Source organism: Oncorhynchus kisutch, linkage group LG14, assembly GCF_002021735.2.
Source record: "Oncorhynchus kisutch isolate 150728-3 linkage group LG14, Okis_V2, whole genome shotgun sequence".
Taxonomy (NCBI): domain Eukaryota; kingdom Metazoa; phylum Chordata; class Actinopteri; order Salmoniformes; family Salmonidae; genus Oncorhynchus; species Oncorhynchus kisutch.
The window spans coordinates 62,109,515-62,131,476 of NC_034187.2; the positions used below are offsets into that span (position 1 = coordinate 62,109,515).

Genomic DNA, 21,962 nt, shown 5'->3' on the forward strand with positions numbered 1-21,962 from the left:
ATTGGCATTCTCTCAACCAGCTTCACCTGGAATTATTTTCCAACAGTCTTGAATGAGTTCTGACATTCACTGAGCATTTGTTGGCTGCTTTTCCTTGCCTCTGCAGTCCAACTCATCCCAAACCATCTCAATTGGGTTGAGGTCGGCTGATTGTGGAGGCCAGGTCATCTGATGCAGCACTCCATCACTCTCCTTCTTGGTCAAATAGGCCTTACACAGCCTGGAGGTGTGTTTTGGGTCATTGTCCTGTTGAAAAACAAATTATTGTCCCACTAAGCGCAAACCAAATGGGATGTTGTATCGCTGCAGAATGCTGTGGTAGCCATGCCGTTTAAGTGTGCCTAGAATTCTAAATAAATCACTGACAGTGTCACCTGGAAAAGCAACCCCACACCATCACACCTCCTCCTCCATGCTTTATGGTGGGAACCACACATGCAGAGATCATCCGTTCATCTACTCTGCGTCTCACAAAGACATGGTGGTTGGAACCAAAAATATCGAATTTGGACTCATCAGATTAAGGGACAGATTCCCACCGGTCTAATGTGCATTGCTTGGGTTTCTTGGCTCAAGCAAGTCTCTTCTTATTATTGATGTCCTTTAGTAGTGGTACATTTGCAGCAATTCGACCATGAAGGCCTGATTCACACAATCTCCTCTGAACAGTTGTGGTTGAGATGTGTCTGTTACTTAAACACTGTGAAGCATTTATTTGGGCTGCAATTTCTGAGGCTGGTAACTCTAATGAACTTGTCCTCTGCAGCAGAGGTAACTTTGGATCTTCCTTTCCTGTGGCGGTCCACATGAGAGCCAGTTTCATCATAGCAATTGATGGTTTTTGAAGTTGAAGTTCTTGAAATTTTCCAGATTGACAGACCTTCATGTCTTAAATTAATGATGGACTGTCGTTTCTCTTTGCTTATTTGATGTCTTCTTGCCATACTTACTATACTATTTGATGTCTTCTTGCCATACATACTATACTATTCCCAAATAGGGCCATCTTCTGTTTACCACCCATACCTTGTCACAACACAACTGATTGGCTCAAACGCATCAAGAAGGAATGAAATTCCACAAATTAGCTTTTAACAAGGCACACCTGTTAATTGAAATACAGTCCAGGTGACTACCTCATGAAGCTGGCTGAGAGAATGCCAAGAGTGTGCAAAGCTGTCATCAAGTCAAAGGGTGGCTACTGTGAAGAATATCAAATATAAAATATACACTGCTCAAAAAAATAAAGGGAACACTTAAACAACACAATGTAACTCCAAGTCAATCACACTTCTGTGAAATCAAACTGTCCACTTAGGAAGCAACACTGATTGACAATAAATTTCACATGCTGTTGTGCAAATGGAATAGACAGCAGGTGGGAATTATAGGCAATTAGCAAGACACCCCCAATAAAGGAGTGGTTCTGCAGGTGGTGACCACAGACCACTTCTCAGTTCCTGTGCTTCCTGGCTGATGTTTTGGTCACTTTTCAATGCTGGCGGTGCTCTCACTCTAGTGGTAGCAAGAGACGGAGTCAACAACCCACACAAGTGGCTCAGGTAGTGCAGCTCATCCAGGATGGCACATCAATGCGAGCTGTGGCAAGAAGGCTTGCTGTGTCTGTCAGCGTAGTGTCCAGAGCATGGAGGCGCTACCAGGAGACAGGGCAGTACATCAGGAGACATGGAGGAGGCCGTAGGAGGGCAACAACCCAGCAGCAGGACCGCTACCTCCGTCTTTGTGCAAGGAGGAGCAGGAGGAGCACTGCCAGAGCCCTGCCAAATGACCTCCAGCAGGCCACAAATGTGCATGTGTCTGCTCAAACAGTCAGAAACAGACTCCATGAGGGTGGTATGAGGGCCCGACGTCCACAGGTGGGGGTTGTGCTTACAGCCCAACACCGTGCCGGACGTTTGACATTTGCCAGAGAACACCAAGATTGGCAAATTCGCCACTGGGGCCCTGTGCTCTTCACAGATGAAAGCAGGTTCACACTGAGCACATGTGACAGAGTCTGGAGACGCCGTGGAGAACGTTCTGCTGCCTGCAACATCCTCCAGCATGACCGGTTTGGCGGTGGGTCAGTCATGGTGTTGGGTGGCATTTCTTTGGGGGGCAGCACAGCCCTCCATGTGCTCGCCAGAGGTAGCCTGACTGCCATTAGGTACCGAGATGAGATCCTCAGACCCCTTGTGAGACCATATGCTGGTGCGGTTGGCCCTGGGTTCCTCCTAATGCAAGACAATGCTAGACCTCATGTGGCTGGAGTGTGTCAGTAGTTCCTGCAAGAGGAAGGCATTGATGCTATGGACTGGCCCCCCATTCCCCAGACCTGAATCCAATTGAGCACATCTGGGACATCATGTCTCGCTCCATCCACCAACGCCACGTTGCACCACAGACTGTCCGAGAGTTGGCGGATGCTTTAGTCCAGGTCTGGGAGGAGATCCCTCAGGAGACCATCCGCCACCTCATCAGGAGCATGCCCAGGCATTGTAGGGAGGTCATACAGGCACGTGGAGGCCACACACACCACTGAGCCTCATTTTTACTTGTTTTAAGGACATTACATCAAAGTTGGATCAGCCTGTAGTGTGGTTTTCCACTTTAATTTTGAGTGTGACTCCAAATCCAGACCTCCATGGGTTGATACATTTGATTTCCATTGATAATTTTTGTGTGATTTTGTTGTCAGCACATTCAACTATGTAAAGAAAAAAGTATTTAATAAGAATATTTCATTCATTCAGATCTAGGATGTGTTATTTTAGTGTTCCCTTTATTTTTTTGAGCTTTTACTACATGATTCCATATGTCTTATTTCATAGTTTAGATGTCTTCACTTTTCTTTCTACAATGTAGAAAATAGTTTGTTTTTTAAAAACCTTGGTAAGAGTAGGTGTGTCCAAACTTTTGACTGGTACTGTGTGTATACACACACACACACACACACACACACAGACACACACACACACACACAATATAGTCGTGGTGCAACCCCCTTTCTCTCGCCAAATCCTCCTATCCGGTCAACCACAACAAGGAGATCTTCATTAAGACCTAGGGCCTCTCTAAGCCATACATACATACACACATACACACAGTTTATTTGTAGCTACAGCTCTATTTGAAGTAGTGGATCTACTTTAAGTATTTGAGCCTGTACTTGAAGTAGGTGAGCCTCTATTTAAAGGATACTTCGGGTTTTTGGCAATGAAGCCCTTTTTCTACTTTCCCATAGTCAGATGAACATTTTTTATCCATGTATCTGCATCCAGTATGAAGGAAGTTAGAGGTCGTTTTGTGAGCAAATGCTGACTAGCATTAGCGCAATGACAGGAAGTCTATGGTATATAGCATGCTAGCAGTTACCATAGACATCCAGTCATTGTGCTAACGCTAGTTAGCAATTGTGCTAAAGCTAGTTAGCAACTTTCTTCAAACTGCACACAGAAACAATCAAATGGTATCCACAAGTTAATCTGACTCTGGGGATGAAGATAAAGGATTTCACTGCCAAAATCCTGAAGTATCCCTTTAATGTAGTTTGAAATACTGTTTTAAGTAGTTTGAAGTTTTATTTAAAGTAGTTGAGCCCTGCTACCAGGAAGAACTTCTCCAAGAAGAGTTCAGAGTCGAGCACGGCGATGTGGGCGGCTCGGCCAATCAGAGTGTTGGCGGTGTTGGGCAGGGCGTGGAACACATTCTGGCGAATCAGACGACAGTCTTTAGACCCCACCAACGGCTGGAGTAGGTTGTTGATCATCTCCGTGTACACTGGACCTTGGATATGGAGACAGAAGCGCATGTCAGTTAGTTTACATGGAGACCTACAGTGTGGAAACACAGACAGACACATGTTAGGGTTCAGTCTCTGACGGAACGTTAAAAGCTTTCTGTATTTATGTAATCACATTGGCACGTCAGCAAAGAGATAGGTACATTATGTCATGAAATGCTTCTTAGATACATTTGGTGGAGAACAATAAGAAAATAGGAGCTGCAGTGAGTGGTGCTAACCTGTGGTCCTGTCTTTGAGTGCAGTCCTGCACATCTCTATCCTGGCAGAGTGGAAGGGAACATATCTGTCCTGAGGTGATGCCACCAACACCACATTCTTGAAAAACTGGAGCCCTGAGAAACCAGACAAACAGAGGGCGGAGAGAGACAGAGAGAGAGACACAGAGAGAGAGAGAGACAGAGAGAGAGAGACAGAGAGAGAGAGACACAGGGAGACAGAGAGAGAGAGATACACAGAGAGACAGAGACAGAGAGCGAGAGAGAGCAAAAGTGTTTGTAGGTTATATTTATGTATGACTTGGTGCCATCATCATCGTTTGACAGCCCTCGACTGATAAAGCAGTGTTTTTTCTCGTGTCTCTTGTCACTGTGCTTTTAAAGGAGTGCACTGCTGGGTTTCAGGGTTGACAGGGTTTGCATCATTTTGTCAGCCCGACACAGCTCGAAGAAAACAGGGTTTAATCTACTTGGTGTCTTTGCTTTGTTCATCTCACACAGTGGAGGGGGGCTTCCCAGAACAGAGCTAGCTAGTGGAGTATGAGTTAGCCACATGATATGGAGAGGGAAAAAAAAGACAAGATGACCAAATGTATTTATGAATATTTAAACTCATTGTGCTCTTACAGTATAGCTCCTCATCCATTATAGCAGTATCTACCTGGTTTCTGGCTGAGGAGATAGAGGAATGTTTTCCGAGGATCGGTATGATCTCTGCAGGTAAGCTGCAGCAACGATCCGGATTTCTTCAGCTTCTGCATCAGCCACAGACCTGTAACAGTCCTCTGAATTAGACATACACTCCCCCCTTTGAAGACACTGGGAGGAGGACAGAGCAGAGCTGAATGCAATTACTACACAGAATGGTAAGACGAAAATCAGAAACACTTCTTGCAGTAAGACAGTATATATCTGCAATGAGCCGTTTCTATTCTCCATGCTGAGTCAACAATGGCCTAGGTTTTGCAAGGATTTCAAAGGTCCAAGTAGGTAGGTATACTGACCCCTCCCCACCTCACCTGTGCTGACCAGCGTGCTGTTGTTGTACAGAGTTCCCAGGTGTGGTCCGGACAGAGACAGGAAGGTGTGCAGTTTGATCAGGTAGCAGCGGAACCGAGGCCTTGTCAGAACCGACCGGATGATCACGTTCCCCAGAGAGTGACCGATGAAACTGAGGGTTGAAAAGAGATCACTCAGAAAAATCACTCTGCTGCTACCCAGATCTCGTTAGACAAAAGAGTACCAAATGACAAGACCTCCAGAATAGAAGCTATGCACAGAAATAAGTGCCTCCAATTCTTTGCCCCCTGGTATTTACTCTATTAGTATAAAGTGTTCAGGATGAGGGTAGCTCATCCAATCTGCTGTTAACTCCAAATAAATGATTAATGTTCAAATAATTGTCCTCCAAAGCAAGGCGCCGTCGTGCCGTCTTAATGGCTACGATAGTGGAAGCTAGAGTAATGAGCTGCTTTGTCCCAGTAGTCAATGAGACACTAGATTTCCTTAGATGTTCATTTCCCATCTGCTAATTACAGTAGTATCACCATCATCAAAGTACTGGGCAGCTTCCCTCAACACCAGCTCCTGACAACTTCTTCATCGGTTTTCTCTAACACTAAGTATAGAGGCGATGTGGAGAGAGACAGCTTCTTCTGTGGCACTCCATGTCTTTATTCACAGTTTTTCAGAGTATAAACAATGTTGAAAAGAATACATACTTAAATAGCATACCCAGAAACTCAGATAGGAACATTGGCATATTTAGGGCAATTATTGTACATGATGAATTACTGTACTTGGACCTATTAGAAGTGTTATGCTACGGAGAAAAATATGCCGGGGCGGCAGGTAGCCTAGTGGTTAGAGCATTGGGCCAGTAACCAAAAGTTTGCTGGATCGAATCCCTGAGTTGACAAGGTAAAAATATGTTGTTCTGCCCCTGAACAAGGCAGTTAACCCACTGTTCCCCGGTAGGCCGTCATTGTAAATAAGAATTTGTTCTAAACTGACTTGCCTATTTAAATAAAGGTTAAATAAAATAATTTAAATGTTTCAGTTCTTCATATCAAAGACAATGCTAAGTGATTGACAGTGCATGGGAATATCCTTCCTCACTGGGTTATTAAAACCTCTAACTCAGAGGGGGCTGGTGGGAGGAGCAATAGGAGGACGGACTCATTGTAATGGCTGGATTGGAATAAATGGAACGGTATAAAATACATCAAACATATGGAAACCGCATGTTTGACGCCATTCCATTTATTCCATTCCAGACATTACAATGAGCCCGTCCTACTATAGCTCCTCCCACCAGCCTCCTCTGCTTTAACTGGCCATCAGTTTGATAGGGTTTGGAATTGAGCTGAGACAGGGGGGGGGGTGTTCTCTTTTGGGCAAAAGTCCATCCTCCGTCTTCTCTCCTCCATGACCTGAAAACCGATAAGTGGAAATCTGCCACACCCTTTAAATCAGATTTTGCTTTGTCAGAGGAGAATTACATGCACACGTTTTAAAACAATACACTACTTATTATTTTTTATAAAATGCAGTGCAAAAATAACTTCATTTGTTTTGATCACTTTACATATTTATTTTGGGATCCACCTCTGTGAACGTCATTTGCCCAATGACTTGTGAGTGGAGAAGGACCATCTCATTTCAAGCAAGCACATTTCCACCCACGCTGACTCTCCTTCATTAACTTTGACCTTTTCGAAAGGAGGCGTGAGGACGGAGGCGAGAGGATGGAGGCGAGAGGACGGAGGCGAGAGGACGGAGGCGAGAGGACGGAGGCGAGAGGACGGAGGCGAGAGGACGGAGGCGAGAGGACGGAGGAGAGAGGACGGAGGCGAGAGGATGGAGGAGAGAGGACGGAGGAGAGAGGACGGAGGAGGTGAGCAAATCGAATTGATAAAAGGCTGTGGGGAAGATCTCAAAGTACTGCTTTTGCGTACTATCTCCTCGTCTTCTTCTCAAAACCCATTGGAGAAGGTCAGAGGGGAATGCCTCTGAGGATGCAAGGTGAACGCAATTGAGGACCTGCCAGGGAATCTCATCATGTAATATCATCATGTATTCATATGCCTCCATCTAGTGGGTATATAGAATACTACATCAATTTTGTTTCTCCATTGCCTCCTATTACTGTACTGTGTCTTTATGTTGTGTGGTAGTTAGGATACTGACCTTAATGTTGTGTGGTGGTTAGAACTGACCTTAATGTTGTGTGATGGTTAGAACTGACCTTAATAATGTTGTGTGATAGTTAGAACTGACCTTAATGTTGTGTGATGGTTAGAACTGACCTTAATGTTGTGTGGTGGTTAGAACTGACCTTAATGTTGTGTGATGGTTAGAACTGACCTTAATGTTGTGTGGTGGTTAGAACTGACCTTAATGTTGTGTGGTGGTTAGAACTGACCTTAATGTTGTGTGGTGGTTAGAACTGACCTTAATGTTGTGTGGTGGTTAGAACTGACCATAATGTTGTGTGGTGGTTAGAACTGACCTTAATGTTGTGTGGTGGTTAGAACTGACCTTAATGTTGTGTGGTGGTTAGAACTGACCTTAATGTTGTGTGGTGGTTAGAACTGACCATAATGTTGTGTGGTGGTTAGAACTGACCTTAATGTTGTGTGGTGGTTAGAACTGACCTTAATCTTGTGTGATGGTTAGAACTGACCTTAATGTTGTGTGATGGTTAGAACTGACCTTAATGTTGTGTGATGGTTAGAACTGACCTTAATGTTGTGTGGTGGTTAGAACTGACCTTAATGTTGTGTGGTGGTTAGAACTGACCTTAATGTTGTGTGGTAGTTAGGATACTGACCTTAATGTTGTGTGGTGGTTAGAACTGACCTTAATGTTGTGTGATGGTTAGAACTGACCTTAATGTTGTGTGGTGGTTAGAACTGACCTTAATGTTGTGTGGAGGTTAGAACTGACCTTAATGTTGTGTGATGGTTAGAACTGACCTTAATGTTGTGTGGTAGTTAGGATACTGACCTTAATGTTGTGTGGTGGTTAGAACTGACCATAATGTTGTGTGGTGGTTAGAACTGACCTTAATGCTGTGTGGTGGTTAGGAGAATGACTTTAATGTTGTGTAGTGGTTAGGATACTGACCTTATCCGTCCAATGGTGAGATTGTACAGCTGAATGTGCTGGATAATCTCGTCTAGTAGCCTGTCCGTCATGGTGTCAAAATCTGCAAACGTGTCAGTCTACAGCCAAGGAAGAGGAAAACAACACATTTTCACATTTATTTAACCAGGAAATCCAACCGAGATCAAAATATCTTATTTACAAGGGTGATCTGGCAGACGTAGCCTAAAATTAAAGCATATTCACAGGATTCACTCATACCTATTATCGATTCCCTAAAATCAATGTTTATTGTATTAATGTGCGGACAGAATACTCAGTATTTTACCTGGTTCCTCTCAGACATGAGGAAGTCCAGTCTGGACCCTGGTAATCCCAGCTCTATGAAGGTCTTCACTAGGCGAAGGTCTGCACTGTTGCCTAGGACCACAATACAACAATACAGCTTTAAACTCCTGGCCCTGATCAGTATGTAAGTATAGAGGGCGGACCCAAACCATATTCTGAACTATTCAGTTCTTTTGAGTAAAGCTTTATTGTTCTAGCATTGGATGTGTGATGTGTGATATCATCTAGGCAATGGACATATACAACCTGGTGGATCAGGATCTGGCTGATCTGGTTGATTTGATTGATTGGTTGATTGATTGGTCTCACCGTCAAGGCCGTGGACACAGACGACCAGGTGTATGCCATCCTCAAACTCCTCATCCTCCTCCTCAGGGGGGAAGTAGGGCAGGTCGGAGGCCAGGTGAGGGAGGTCACTGTACAGGGTTGCCTGGAATACCAGCTCCTTCACCAGATCCTCTTTGGACCTGTAGAAACTGGAACACAATGCAGGCAGAGGTGGCATCATTATGGGAAATCACAGCAGCATCATTATGGGAAATCACAATGTTATATGCATATGCACACGCTCAGAAGAACTCATCATCAAAGAGGAAAAAGAGCAATGAAAATGTCTGACTTCTCACACATCTATGACTGGTTCCCCACAACTCACTGCAGCATTTCTTCTCATTCTAAAACTAGAAAGATTAAACAACTCACTGCAGCATCCTCTCGTTTGTTTCATCATCTGGCCCCAGGGCATTGGACGAGGACGAAGAGATGATGCCGAAGGAGCCCAGGGGCTGATGGGTAATGGGGGATGTGGCTTGTCGAGTGGAGATGCCGCTAATGGACGGTGAGTCCCGGACAACGGAGGAGAAGGGAAGACAGGTCGGAGCGCAGGACACAGACATATTCACCACCTCCACCATCTTCCTGTTCATAAAGGATAGGCCTGACCCTGAGTTTGACCCTGAGCTTGACCCCAAGCCCGCCCCTGACCCCGAGCTACTGGGGATCTTAGCCAGCTTGGTCTGACCGTTGAGATCCAGCTCCTCTCTCTCATTGGCCGGGAGCCCTATGAGGTCATCAGGCCTGGCCGTATCATTGGCAATAAGGCCTAGGAGGTGGATGGGTCTCTCTTTGTGGTTGGGGATAGAGGGGATAGGCCTGGGGTCATGGAGGCTCTTCCTCTGTGAGACCACCACTAGGTCACGCAACCCGACCCGATGGAGGCTCTGGGACGGAGTCTGTTGATGATCCAGCCGTTCCTGGTCAACAAGGTCATTCAACCCAAGCTGATGGAGACTCTGACAGTCATCCCTGACTGGATTATCCTTCACATCAGCCACCAGCACACTGCTGTCATGTTCACAGGGTTTGGTCTCACAGCTACAGGGGGTGATCTCTACTTCACAGAGACCTGGGTCAACTAAGTTTAACACACCACTGCTATCTCCTCTGTGATGGTTCTTATCCTCCATCTGACGGACTATAGCTGGATCCTTCACGTCATCATGACCTTCAACATACTGTTGGAACAGCAAGACTTCAGGAACTCGACTAATGCCACTTAAGACTGCCTTCATGTCCTGAGTGTCTGACAGGGCCTCTGGCAGAGCAGATTCATTAGATCTAAGAGTTTCTTTAAGATCACAACCACTCTCCTGATGAGCTCTGGTCACCTGCTGGGGTGGTGACGGAGCTGCTCCCCAGTCAAACAGACCAACCTCAGGCAGCTCTCCCTCCTGGATGTCCTCCAGAGAGGAGTGGTTAACCCCGGATAAGGACTCCAGGTGTCTGATCACATCCCCAGTCGTTACATTAGTGGCAGCAGTGGAGATGGTAGTGTATCCCTCCTCCTGGTCGTGGTACCCGCTGGTCCTCTCGCTCTCCGTGTCTACCTCCTCCTCCGCTCCTCCCTGGTCCTCTTCTGTGTCCTCAGGGCTGGAGATCTGAGGAGCTGAGACAGACTTGGTCAGTTTACTGAGCTGGTTCCTCTGTTCCTCGTCGTCCTCGTAGGGCAGGGAGGAGATGGAGGTGAGGGAGGCCTGGATGCCAGCGCTGCCACCCCCTCCACTGGGCAGGCTGCCCCTGCTGTTTCCGCTCTCTGTCTGCAGGCCCTCTAGGGAACTGCGGTGGGCCGGGTTTCTCCTTGCCAGGCGCTGCAGTACCAGGCTCTCCTCCAGAGGGCGCCCTCCTCCCGTCCGATAAACATCCAGGGGCCAGGCCATCGAGCTGGGCTCGCTCTCGATGCCAGAGTCTGAGATGACGGAGGGGGAGCGGTTTAGGATCTTGGAGCCACCAACCCCCACCCCTCGGTTGGCCAGTTCTCTCCTCAGGTCTGTAGGTAGAGGGGGCGTGAGGGGATGATCTTTGAGTGGAGCCTGGGAGTTAGTGGTTAGACTGCTCAGAGGAACATCCTTGCTGTCGGCGTCTATAGCAACGTCCTTCTCTTCTACATCCAAGTCAATTCCTGTACTGATAATGTTCTGGTATCTCTGTGTGATGATGTCTTGATGGTTCTCCAAGTCTTTCCAAGTTGTGTCTTCACTGTTAGAAGTATGTTGTGGGTCTGTACAGTGTTTGGAGGAGAGCACTGCCTCTCCTCTGAACGGATCCAAATCAGTGGGTCTGACTGTAAGGAACCTCAGGCCTAAACCAGGGCTCTCCTCTGAGATCTCCTCTGTCTCAGTCTGCTCCTCTGGATCCCCTGGCTGGACTGGCTCTCCCCAGTCTGTTTCTGCCTGGTCTGGGTCTGGAGTCTCAATAGATGGAGAACCTATCTTGTCAGTAATAACGCTGGTGCTCTGCTCTCCTATGAGAGACCTGTACATAGCCTCACTGTCTTTAGGCTCCTGGGTTGGTATTGCTGGTGAGCTGGCGAGCTGGTCCATGGCAGGAGGACTAATGTTTGTATCAGTGACAGGAGGCTTGGGGGTGGCCTGCTCACTGGTGGGCAGACGTGTTGGTGCATATGATCCCCAATCTATACATAAAGATGGAGAAAAATGTTAGGTCTTACGCTAATGCTAGATGTTTAAATTATACTGGTCTACACTACTTAAATACGTATGGATCTGAACCAGATTAAACAGTATTGTTAGCAAAAATAAAAGCAGACTCAGGTCAGGATTCAAACTAAAACAGATAAACTACCTACGTACTGCTTAAAGGTGAATTCTTGTTGAGCTAACAGCGATCAAGATCGCCGCTAACGTCAGGAAATTGCGTTTAATCCTCTAAGCTAAAATATGGAATTGTTTTAAGGTCATACCAAGGATCATTTAGCTATTTGATTTGAATTTTAAGACCCCTTAAGGTATTCAAAAAAATATAAAAACATATTGGATGAAACATCGAATTTGGCATTACTGCTCTTAGCCAATTTAATAACAGATTCACTCCATGAAACAACAGATAGTCCCAAACATCGAAATGAAGTTTGTTCTGAATTTGTTCTGAATCTATCTGAGAGATATAAGAAAGATATTTGACATGTATTAATCCCCTTATTTTAGATACTAAACATTCTCTATATATACTTCCATACATTGTTTTAAATGGTACCGGGGGCATTCAGATGAGGCTTGTGAGGCTTGTGGGCATCCTAGAGCATCGTGGTCATAACAGTTTGTAAGCCAAACAGTTCAGAAGCTACAGAGGTTTTCGTAAGAAGACAGATTTTTCTAGATGTCTTATGGTATGACGAACACCACTCTCTCTCTGCCACCTTTCAGCGCAGACGCAGAAGGGCGGATGCAGATGAAGTGGATTGAAACGCAGCCCATGCAAAAAACAAACACATATCTCTCTAACAGACAGATTATTATTTATTTTTATTTTTTTACCCAATTTCGTGGTATCCAATTGGCAGTCTTGCCTCATCACTGCAACTCCCGTATAGACTCGGGAGAGGCAAAGGTCAAGAGCCATGCGTCCTCCGAAACACAACCTGACTGCACTGCTTCTTGACACAATGCACATCCAACCCGGAAGCCAGCCACACCAATGTGTCAGAGGAAACACCGTACACCTGGTGACCTGGTCGGCGTGCACTGCGCCCGGCCCGCCACAGGAGTCGCTAGTGCGCGATAAGACAAGGACATTCCTGCCGGCCAAACCCTCCCTAACCCGGACGATGCTGGGCCAATTGTGCACCTCCCCATGGGCCTCCCGGTCACGGCTGGCTGCGAGAGAGCCTGGGCTCGAACCCAGAATCTCTGGTGGCACAGCTACCACTGCGATGCACCCGGGAGGCCCCTACACAGATTTTAATGGGGATTTTTGTATTATTTTTATTAGATTTCTGTGGGGTCACAGAAATTATAGGCCAAGGGTTAAAGTCTATCGCTGTTGAATGAAATCCTGGACTCACCTGTCCGTGGAGACTCTACATATCGGTCTTCGAAGATGATAGGCAGGCTGTTCCAGTCTCCGTCAATGTCCAGGCACTCTACAGGTAATGGTGGCATCCTGGTCAGGTAGTTGGAGTTACGCACCTCCACAGCTATCTGACAGTGTCTGTTGATCCTTTAACCAGGAGATAGAAGATATCTGTCATAATCACTCAAACACACTAGGCCTACCTTTTCTCCATTCATAGAAGGATGTCTTAGATAAAGCATTAACATCAAATTAAATCTAAAACAGAGTGATAAAACTGCATCATTGTGCTCCTGGAATGGCAGTACTCACAGGTCCTCTTGAAATGTCAGGGATGTCTCTTTGGGGTGTTCTGTGAAGAAGTATGCCTCTGAAAATCGCCTGACCTGACATCGGCACAAAATACAAATCTTAATTTCCTCACTGAGAAACTTACCGAGTTAGTACTGTCTGCACAAAAGGCAATGACTTGATCTTCAAAATAACAACATCAAAAAGAGAAATGGTGTAAAAGTATTGGTAACTGCCAAAATAATGGAAACACTTGAGTAAATGAGGGATACAAAGTATATTGAAAGCAGGTGCTTCCACACAGGTGTGAGTTATCTAAGCAATGAATTAACATCCCATCATGCTTAGAGTCATTTATAAAAATCTGTCAAACAGAAATAAATACAAAAATGCCACTAAAGTGTAACTAAACCTGCCTCCTGTTATGAAGTCACAAAGACAGACAGAGTCAGGAGCATCAAGAAACAGTGTTACAGTGTTTCTGTATGTTTGTTCCTTAGAATAATTACACAATGAATGTTCATTAAAATCCCACCCTCCTGTGGGTGGAACCATGAAACTAACCCCTGAAGGTAAACTAATATGGAGAGTCCAGTGGAGGCTGCTGAGGGGAGGACAGCGCCCAATAATGGCTGGAACGGAGCTAATGGAATGGCATCAAACCATGTGTTTGATGTGTTTGACACCATTCCACCTATTCCGCTCCAGCCGTTACCACGAGCCCGTCCTCCCCAATTAAGGCGTCACCAACCTCCTGTGATGGAGACATGCTGTGTTCATTATGACTCACACAGACAGACAGACAGACAGACAGACAGACAGACAGACAGACAGACAGACAGACAGACAGACAGACAGACAGACAGACAGACAGACAGACAGACAGACAGACAGACAGACAGACAGACAGACAGACAGGAGAGATGAAACTAACACTGTGAGAGACAAGAGCCTGGAGACCTGCTAGCAACACTGAGTGGGAAGTGGGAATAGTCTTACATTAATATGAATCATTCCAATGATTAAATGCAAATTACATTTGGGATTCTCAGATATAATGTCTATTCAAGGCATTGAGGTCTATAGGGACTAATCATCAGCTGGTGTGTTTTATCTGGCAGTAAAACTCTTACGCAATCTCACACACAAAACCTAATCAGAATAGTGGACTCTGGAGGGTTCAAGGCCTCGTCCTCTAGTGTTGCATACTTCATAATATATCAGATAGTATCTAGGGGGGTGTGTGATGTTCCTGAGGAGGTCAGGGGTTAGGGCTCACCCTGAGTGTGTGGTGTTCCTGGGCCAGGTGGGACAGGATATGTGTGTTGGGTACGGCAGCCTCCAGGAAGCGGGTCCACAAAGCCGACAGCTGGGAGCAGAGCAGGGTGAGATCTCTACTGATCTGTTCTGCTACCTTCTCATGGCCCCCCTGCAGCTAGAGAAGGGGAGGAGAGAGGAGACAGACGAGGGTCAGTGTGTGGTGCTGGTTAGAGGCTGGTTGGAGGTCAAAGGGCAGGTTAGGTGGACCAGAGCTGGGTCAGGTCTCTACTGATATGTTCTGCTTCCTTCTCATGGCCTCCCTGAACCTAGAGGAGGAGAAGAGAGTGGATACAGATAGTATCTATTTATATACTCAATGACTTTATCCAGATGCCACTGCTATCTTAGATATATAGTACAGGTAACTGCCAAAATAATGGAAACTCTTGAGTAAATGAGGGATATAAAGTATATTGAAAGCAGGCTGTGCTCCCACACAGGTGTGGTTCCTGATTTAATTAAGCAATTAACATCCCATCATGCTTAGGGTCATGTATAAAAATGCGGGGAAGGCCATTAGTTCGGCTACCATGGCTATGCCCCCATGCATGAGTGGTCACTAAATAGTTTGATGAGCATGAAAACAATGTAAACCAGATGCCATGGCCATCTCAGTCACCAGATCTCAACTCAAATGAACATTTAAGGGAGATTCTGGAGTGGCGCCTGAGATAGTGTTTTCCACCACCATCAACAAAACACCAAACTATGGAATTTATTTGGAAGAATGGTGTTGCATCCCTCCAATAGAGTTTCAGACACATGTCGTAACTATGCATTGAAGCTGTTCTGGCTCGTGGTGGCCCAACGCCCTAGTAGGACACTATGTTGGTGTTTCCTTTATTTTGGCAGTTACCTCTACGTTGTTCAAGTTAAAAAATTAATAATGGAATTTTTATTTAAGTTGTAGTTAATTAACCTTTATTTAATTAGGCAGTTAAGATCAAATTGTTGATGGAAATACAAGTAGAACATAGGAAAGAAAGCATAGCTAATATAAAATGTTGATCTTGGTTTTTAGCAGTACTGTATGTCTCGTACACCACATACCTGTAATTCTATTGTGAGCTGATTTAATGTTTCTTCCACAGGTAGCTCCTCTGTGGAGAGAAAGACAAGAGAAAGAGATTACTACAGCATAGCTCAAGTCTACTAAGTACAACAAAATAATTGACTTGATTGATGGCCACATAGACATAGCTAAATATTGAGGAAATGCATCTTGTTGCCTCACCTATTTCCACTTGGTCCAGCTGTGGTATCTCCTTCATCAGAGTGGTGTAGTAGGAGCGTACGCCTCGGTGTACCACCAGTAGGAGGCGACAGAGTCTACCATGCCACGTGTGAGCTCTCTGAAGACAGTTCTCACTAGGGACGTAGAAACTACCCTGGGGAGAGACAGGAGGGAGGAGAGGGGAGAGACAGGAGAGGGGAGAGACAGGAGGGAGGAGAGGGGAGAAACAGGAAGAAGGTAGGAGAGGGGAGAAGGAGAGGAAGAGTAGAGAGAGGATAGACACATGGAAGAGGGGAGAGATACAGGAAAGGGGAGAAGGGAGAGATAGGGAGAGAGGAGAGACAGAGAGTAGAGAGACAGGGGAGAGAGGAGAGACAAGGGGGAGAGGAGAGACAGAGGAGAGAGACAGGGAGAGAGGAGTAACAGGGGAGAGAGGAGAGAGGAGACAGGGGAGAGAGGAGATACATAGAGAGGAGAGACAGGGGAGAGAGGAGAGACAGGGAGAGAGGGGAGATGGGAGAGAGGAGAGACGGGGAGAGAGGTGAGATGGGAGAGAGATGAGATGGCAGAGAGGAGACAGGGGAGAGACGAGAGACGGGGAGAGAGGTGAGATGGGAGAGAGATGAGACGGGAGAGAGGAGACAGGGGAGAGACGAGAGACGGGGAGAGAGGTGAGACGGGAGAGAGGAGAGACGGGAGAGGAGACAGGGGAGAGACGAGAGACATGGGAGAGAGGAGACAGGGAAGAGAGAAGAGACGGAGAGAGGAGAGACAGGGGAAGAGACAGGGAAGAAGAGAGACAAGAGACAGGGGAGAGAGGTGAGACGGGAGAGAGGAGAGACGGGAGAGAGGAGAGACAGAGAGAGGAGACAGGGGAGAGAGGAGACAGGGAAGAGAGAAGAGACGGAGAGAGGAGAGACAGGGGAAGAGACAGGGAAGAGAGAAGAGACGGAGAGAGGAGAGACAGGGGAAGAGACAGGGAAGAAGAGAGACAGTGAAGAAGAGAGACAGGGAAGAAGAGAGACAGGGGAAGAGACAGGGAAGAAGAGAGACAGTGAAGAAGAGAGACAGGGAAGAAGAGAGACAGGGGAAGACACAGGGAAGAAAAGAAAACGTTGGTTACTCCGTTTAGATAAAAAGATAATGAGCTGCTTTAATGACGGCCAAGTTCACATACTGGGACTTTACGGCCTCCGCAGTAAGAACCAATGTACTCCCTCCGTGTAGCCTTGTAATTGACCTTGGTCTGGAACAGGACCTTGTTATGGACCTTGTTTAGTGAGTTAACACCAATGTGTAAAGTCTCAGTAACATGGATGTGGTCGTGGCACTGGAAGATGTAGAAGACAGGAGCCGAATGACCATTAACATGTCCTGTGGACAGGATCGAACTAACCCCACACTTCCCAGTAACCACAAACTACCCAGACATCAGTAACAATCACTTGTGATGTTTCATACAATATTTCTTAGACAGGGAAGGTAATGGATCAAAAGCCAATCTGTCCCCCAATGATGTCACTGTGTAGTACAACATCAGGAGGCTGTAGAAATTTGTCTTGTCACCAAAAACACCACCCAAAACACAAACCTTTACAGATGCACAATCGAGAGCATCCTGTCGGGCTGTATCACCGCCTGGTACGGCTCCGCACACAACCGCAGGTCTCTCCAGAGGGTAGTGAGGTCTGCACAACGCATCACCGGGGGCAAACTAAATGCCCTCCAGGCACCTACACCACCCAATGTCACAGGAAGGCCAAAAAGATCATCAAGGACAACAACCACCCGAGCCACTGCCTGTTCACCCCGCTACCATCCAGAAGGTGAGGTCAGTACAGGTGCATCAAAACTGGGACCGAGAGACTGAAGAACAGCTTCTATCTCAAGGCCATCAGACTGGTAGACAGCCATCACTAACACAGAGAGGCTGCTGCCAACATACTGACTCATCTCTAGCCACTTTAAACAACGCAACTTTATATAATGTTTACATACCCTACATTACTCATCTCATATGTATATACTGTACTCTATACCATCTACTGCATCTTGTCTATGCCGTTCGGCCATCGCTCATCCATATATTTATATGTACATATTCTTATTCATTCCTTTACACTTGTGTGTATAAGGTAGTTGTTGTGAAATTGTTAGGTTAGGTTACTCGTTAGATATTACTGCATGGTCGGAACTAGAAGCCCAAGCAGTTCGCTACACTCGCGTTAACATCTGCTAACCATGTGTATGTGACAAATAAAATTTGATTTGATTTAGTACCATTTCAGGGAAAGTGTTCCTATTTCTCCCCAGCAGGTGGCTCTCTAACCCCAAAACACACAGTACATTCACTGGACAATCATATTCATCCTATTCTCTGTACAGGCCTGTAACCTACAGAAACAGTTCTGGTCTCTTCTGCAATCAATAGGAGCCACAGAGCCCAGCTACTACATATCCAGGTCAAGAGTAAGATTGTGAAAGAAGTTATTCTAGTCAAGGACCCAAACAACACCCATCGGTTCAGATGCCGGCTGTCATCTTTTTAGAGACAAGGCAGGGTCAGGTCAGACTGGGTCACCTCTGACCCCTTCCCAGTTCCACCACACACAGGCCCCAGCCCTTTGGGACCCTCCTGGCCCCTGGCCCCTGGCCCCTGTCAGTTCCCTGGGTTGGGTCCATCTTCTTGTGACTGCCTGGCTGTTCTGGCAGTTTTAAATGGATGTAAGGGGAAAGGGGGAGACCTAGTCAGTTGTACAACTGAATGCATTCAACTGAAATGTGTCTTCCACATTTAACCCAACCCCTCTGAATCAGAGAGGTGCGGGGGGGCTGTTTTAATCAACATCCATGTCTTCAGCGCCCAGGGAACAGTGGGTTAACTGCCTTACTCAGGGGCAGGACGACAGATGTTTACCTTGTCAGCTCGGGGATTCAATCCAGCAACCTTTCGATTACTGGCCCAACGCTCTAATGCTGGTGTGTGGATAACGCCTGTGTATGTGTGTTAGTTTCAAAGGCATGTAATGCTGATGTATGTGTGGATAACGCCTGTGTATGTGTGTTAGTTTCAAAGGCATGTAATGCTGATGTATGTGTGGATAATGTCTGTGTATGTGTGGATAATGTCTGTGTATGTGTGTTAGTTTCAAAGGCATGTAATGCTGATGTATGTGTGGATAATGTCTGTGTATGTGTGGATAATGTCTGTGTATGTGTGTTAGTTTCAAAGGCATGTAATGCTGGTGTATGTGTGGATAATGCCTGTGATGTGTGTTAGTTTCAAAGGCATGTAATGCTGGTGGATTTGTGGATAACAATTGTGTATGTGTGTTAGTTTCAAAGGCATGTAATGCTGGTGTATGTGTGGATAATGCCTTTGTATGTGTGTTAGTTTCAAAGGCATGTAATGCTGGTGGATGTGAGTTTGAAGGCCTACTATAATTTACCTGGGGGCAGTAAAGCACAAGGCCCTATCATCAATGCTGTACTCTGCTCTGTAATAACAGTTACTACTGCTGGATCCTCCACAACCAGAAAGGAACACCTGTATGTTTACTTTCAGAATTCCTTTTACCTTTATAGAGGCATGCTGGGATATGGGGGTTGGGACTTGAAGCAACTACAGAGGCAAAGAACAAAAATAGCTATTTCTTTCCCTATGAACACAGTCCTTATCCCCCCTCCCCCACAAAGCAAAACAGTTTATTCTTAACTGACAATGGATGAGTTGTGTTCTGTTCAACCTCTACCCAACTTGTAGTCTAAGAGTCTCTACACACTTCACTCTGTCGATCGACGTCCGGGCGTGTGCAAGGGCGGAGTCAGGTGTCTTTTCTCCACGTCGTGGTTGCGTTCCACCCAGAGAGGAAGTCCGCCTTGTGTAGTGTATATCCACTAGGGGACTTGGGGAGCCAGAGCTTACCAAGCAAGAGGGTCCGAGACATTCTGTATAAATACAGTACATTTATTTTTCTTTGGGATACTGTATTAGTCTTCTTAAGTCCCATTTGTCAGCAGCAGCGTCATGTGAAGCTGACAGTCTGCTACTGGAACACAGGGCTGAGGACCCAGGTGACATACTGGATCGGATGGCTGCTGCAGTGCACCGTGGGAGACCTAGTCACAGGGGGTCCATCTGCTCGGGTAGAAATAGACCTAAGAATTACAGAACACTAACATGAATGGGAACTCCTAATCTAGTAATTCTATTTCTATGGCTCACTTTACATCTATATACAATGGGAACGAGGGACAAGCCAGCAGCTTGTCAGACAGACAAGCTGGTAAAAACAGCGGGACAGGTCTCTCTCTCTGAAAGACTGTGTGCTTTCAGTATTATTTGATGATATCTGCCTATCCTCTTGGATTGCTACTTGACATTCTCAACCACCCCACGAGGGTCGAAGACGAGTATCTCACTCTTAACAGGAGCTCTCAGAAAATGTATCTTTATCGCCTCTGATATTTCTGAGATACACATTTTTAAACCAATGAGGAAACGTGAAAGGTCTAAATGGAAAAAGAAAGGCAACATCCATTTCCTGCCCACCACAAGAGAGAGAGGCAGCACCACTATAATTCAGCTGATACCGATGGAATTTTCCAACGACACGTGTCCAGATTGTGCAATAACGACACTCTTAGTAATGAATAAAAAATTGAAAAAGTAGCTTGGTTAGCATGGAAACGCTCCAGCAGTGAAAGTGCTGAAAATGTGCTTATACCCTGCAGGTAGAAAGCCTTAAATAAATAAGGGCTGGAAGAGAGGAGAAAGGGAGAGAGGGATGGCTCACACACACACACACTGGGCTCTGTACACATTTCACATGCAGGTACATTTAAGCTACATGGCGGTTGGAGGAGAACTCATTACGGGGATCAAACATCGCCCCCCCGCCTGGCTAAATGCAGTGCTTATTAAAGCTCCCTGTTGGAGGCGCTGTGTAAAACCCAGAAACAGGGGGGGCCGAGCCTAGGGTGGGTGTGTGTGTGTGTGTGTGTGTGTAACCAAGGAACAAGGGAGACAAATAGAGAGGAGGGGACGGGGGGGGGACAAGCCCAACTCTCATTAAGATTTACTGCCTAGTCTGTGACGTCGGCCCTCGGGGCCGAAGGGCTGGATTAGGGTGTGTGTATGAGACACATGTTTGTGCGACCAACAGGTTTCCAATCACAGTAGTGTCCTACCATACAGGAAATGACCTATGCTGGATAAGACACATCGTAATGATCTAATGAAAAATAGCTTCTCTGCTTGATGTACACAACCATATAGTTATCAATCCCACCCGCACACACCCCTCACACACACCTCATACAAACACACACACACCTCAAATACACACCCTCACACACCTCCAGAAGCAAGAGACATGTGAGTGGTGGCTGTGGTTGATGTATCAATCCAGCTAAGCACTTTCTCTGGCTTCCCACAGCTCTCACCCCACTTAAGCCTTTACACCTGTAGAAACCATCACTAGTGTATACTATTATTCTTAGTCTTCTTCTCCAGAGGCAGATGAACCCTTGTTTCTCCTCCAGACACCAGGCTACAGTAGCTCAGCCTGTCTCAGTGTCCTGCCAGCCTCGGGCAGTGTCCCAAATGAAACCCTATTCTCTACAAAATGCACTACTTTTGACCAGTGTAGAGCATTATACAGGGAATAAGGCTATTTGGGACGTGTCCTGCGAGACTGGTCTGGCCATGTGGGTTAATGAGACATTAATAGTACTCATGTGGGGGACTAAAACTGTCTCTAATACTTCTAGAGGGACCTGGTTGATGACCTGGCCTTACAAAAGTGTGGGGGGGAGAGAGAGAGAGAGAGAGAGAGAGAGAGAGAGAGAGAGAGAGAAAGAGAGAGAGAGAGAGAGAGAAAAAGTGTGAGAGAGAGAGAGAGAGAGAGAGAGAGAGAGAGAGAGAAAGTGTGAGAGCGAGAGGAAGAGAGAGTGAGAGAGAGAGAGAGAGACCGAGAGAAAAAGTGTGAGAGCGAGAGGAAGGGAGAGTGAAAGAGAGAGAGAGAGAGAGAGAGAATGAAAGAGAGAGAGAGAGAGAAATAAAGAAAGAGAGAGAGAAAGTGTGAGAGAGAGAAAGAGTGAGAGGCGACGTTCGGCGATCGACGTCACCATTTCTCATACAGCCATTTGTCTTGTCTTGTTTTCATACACACCTGGTTATCATTTCCCCAATCAATCTACTTGTATTTAACCCTCTGTTTCCCATCATGTTTTGTGTGTAATTGTTGTCATGTCATACGATGTTCTTTAGCGC

General features: G+C 46.1%; 1 protein-coding gene across 1 annotated transcript in view; it reads right to left on the reverse strand.

Annotated features, from left to right (window-relative positions):
* Positions 1-3,460: 3,460 nt before the first annotated feature.
* LOC109904422 (protein FAM135B) overlaps positions 3,461-21,962 on the reverse strand; it is a 41,186-nt gene continuing 22,684 nt past the window's right edge. The window contains exons 7-19 of the mRNA XM_031788711.1: positions 15,689-15,842; positions 15,505-15,554; positions 14,414-14,569; positions 13,156-13,229; positions 12,836-12,990; positions 9,178-11,446; positions 8,785-8,951; positions 8,456-8,547; positions 8,149-8,246; positions 5,040-5,191; positions 4,682-4,792; positions 4,024-4,137; positions 3,461-3,786 (exon numbers count right to left, since the gene is read on the reverse strand). Of these exons, the coding sequence (XP_031644571.1) occupies positions 3,581-3,786; positions 4,024-4,137; positions 4,682-4,792; positions 5,040-5,191; positions 8,149-8,246; positions 8,456-8,547; positions 8,785-8,951; positions 9,178-11,446; positions 12,836-12,990; positions 13,156-13,229; positions 14,414-14,569; positions 15,505-15,554; positions 15,689-15,842 (3,798 nt within the window). The 3' untranslated portion in view covers positions 3,461-3,580. The remainder of the gene's footprint in view (positions 3,787-4,023; positions 4,138-4,681; positions 4,793-5,039; positions 5,192-8,148; positions 8,247-8,455; positions 8,548-8,784; positions 8,952-9,177; positions 11,447-12,835; positions 12,991-13,155; positions 13,230-14,413; positions 14,570-15,504; positions 15,555-15,688; positions 15,843-21,962) is intronic.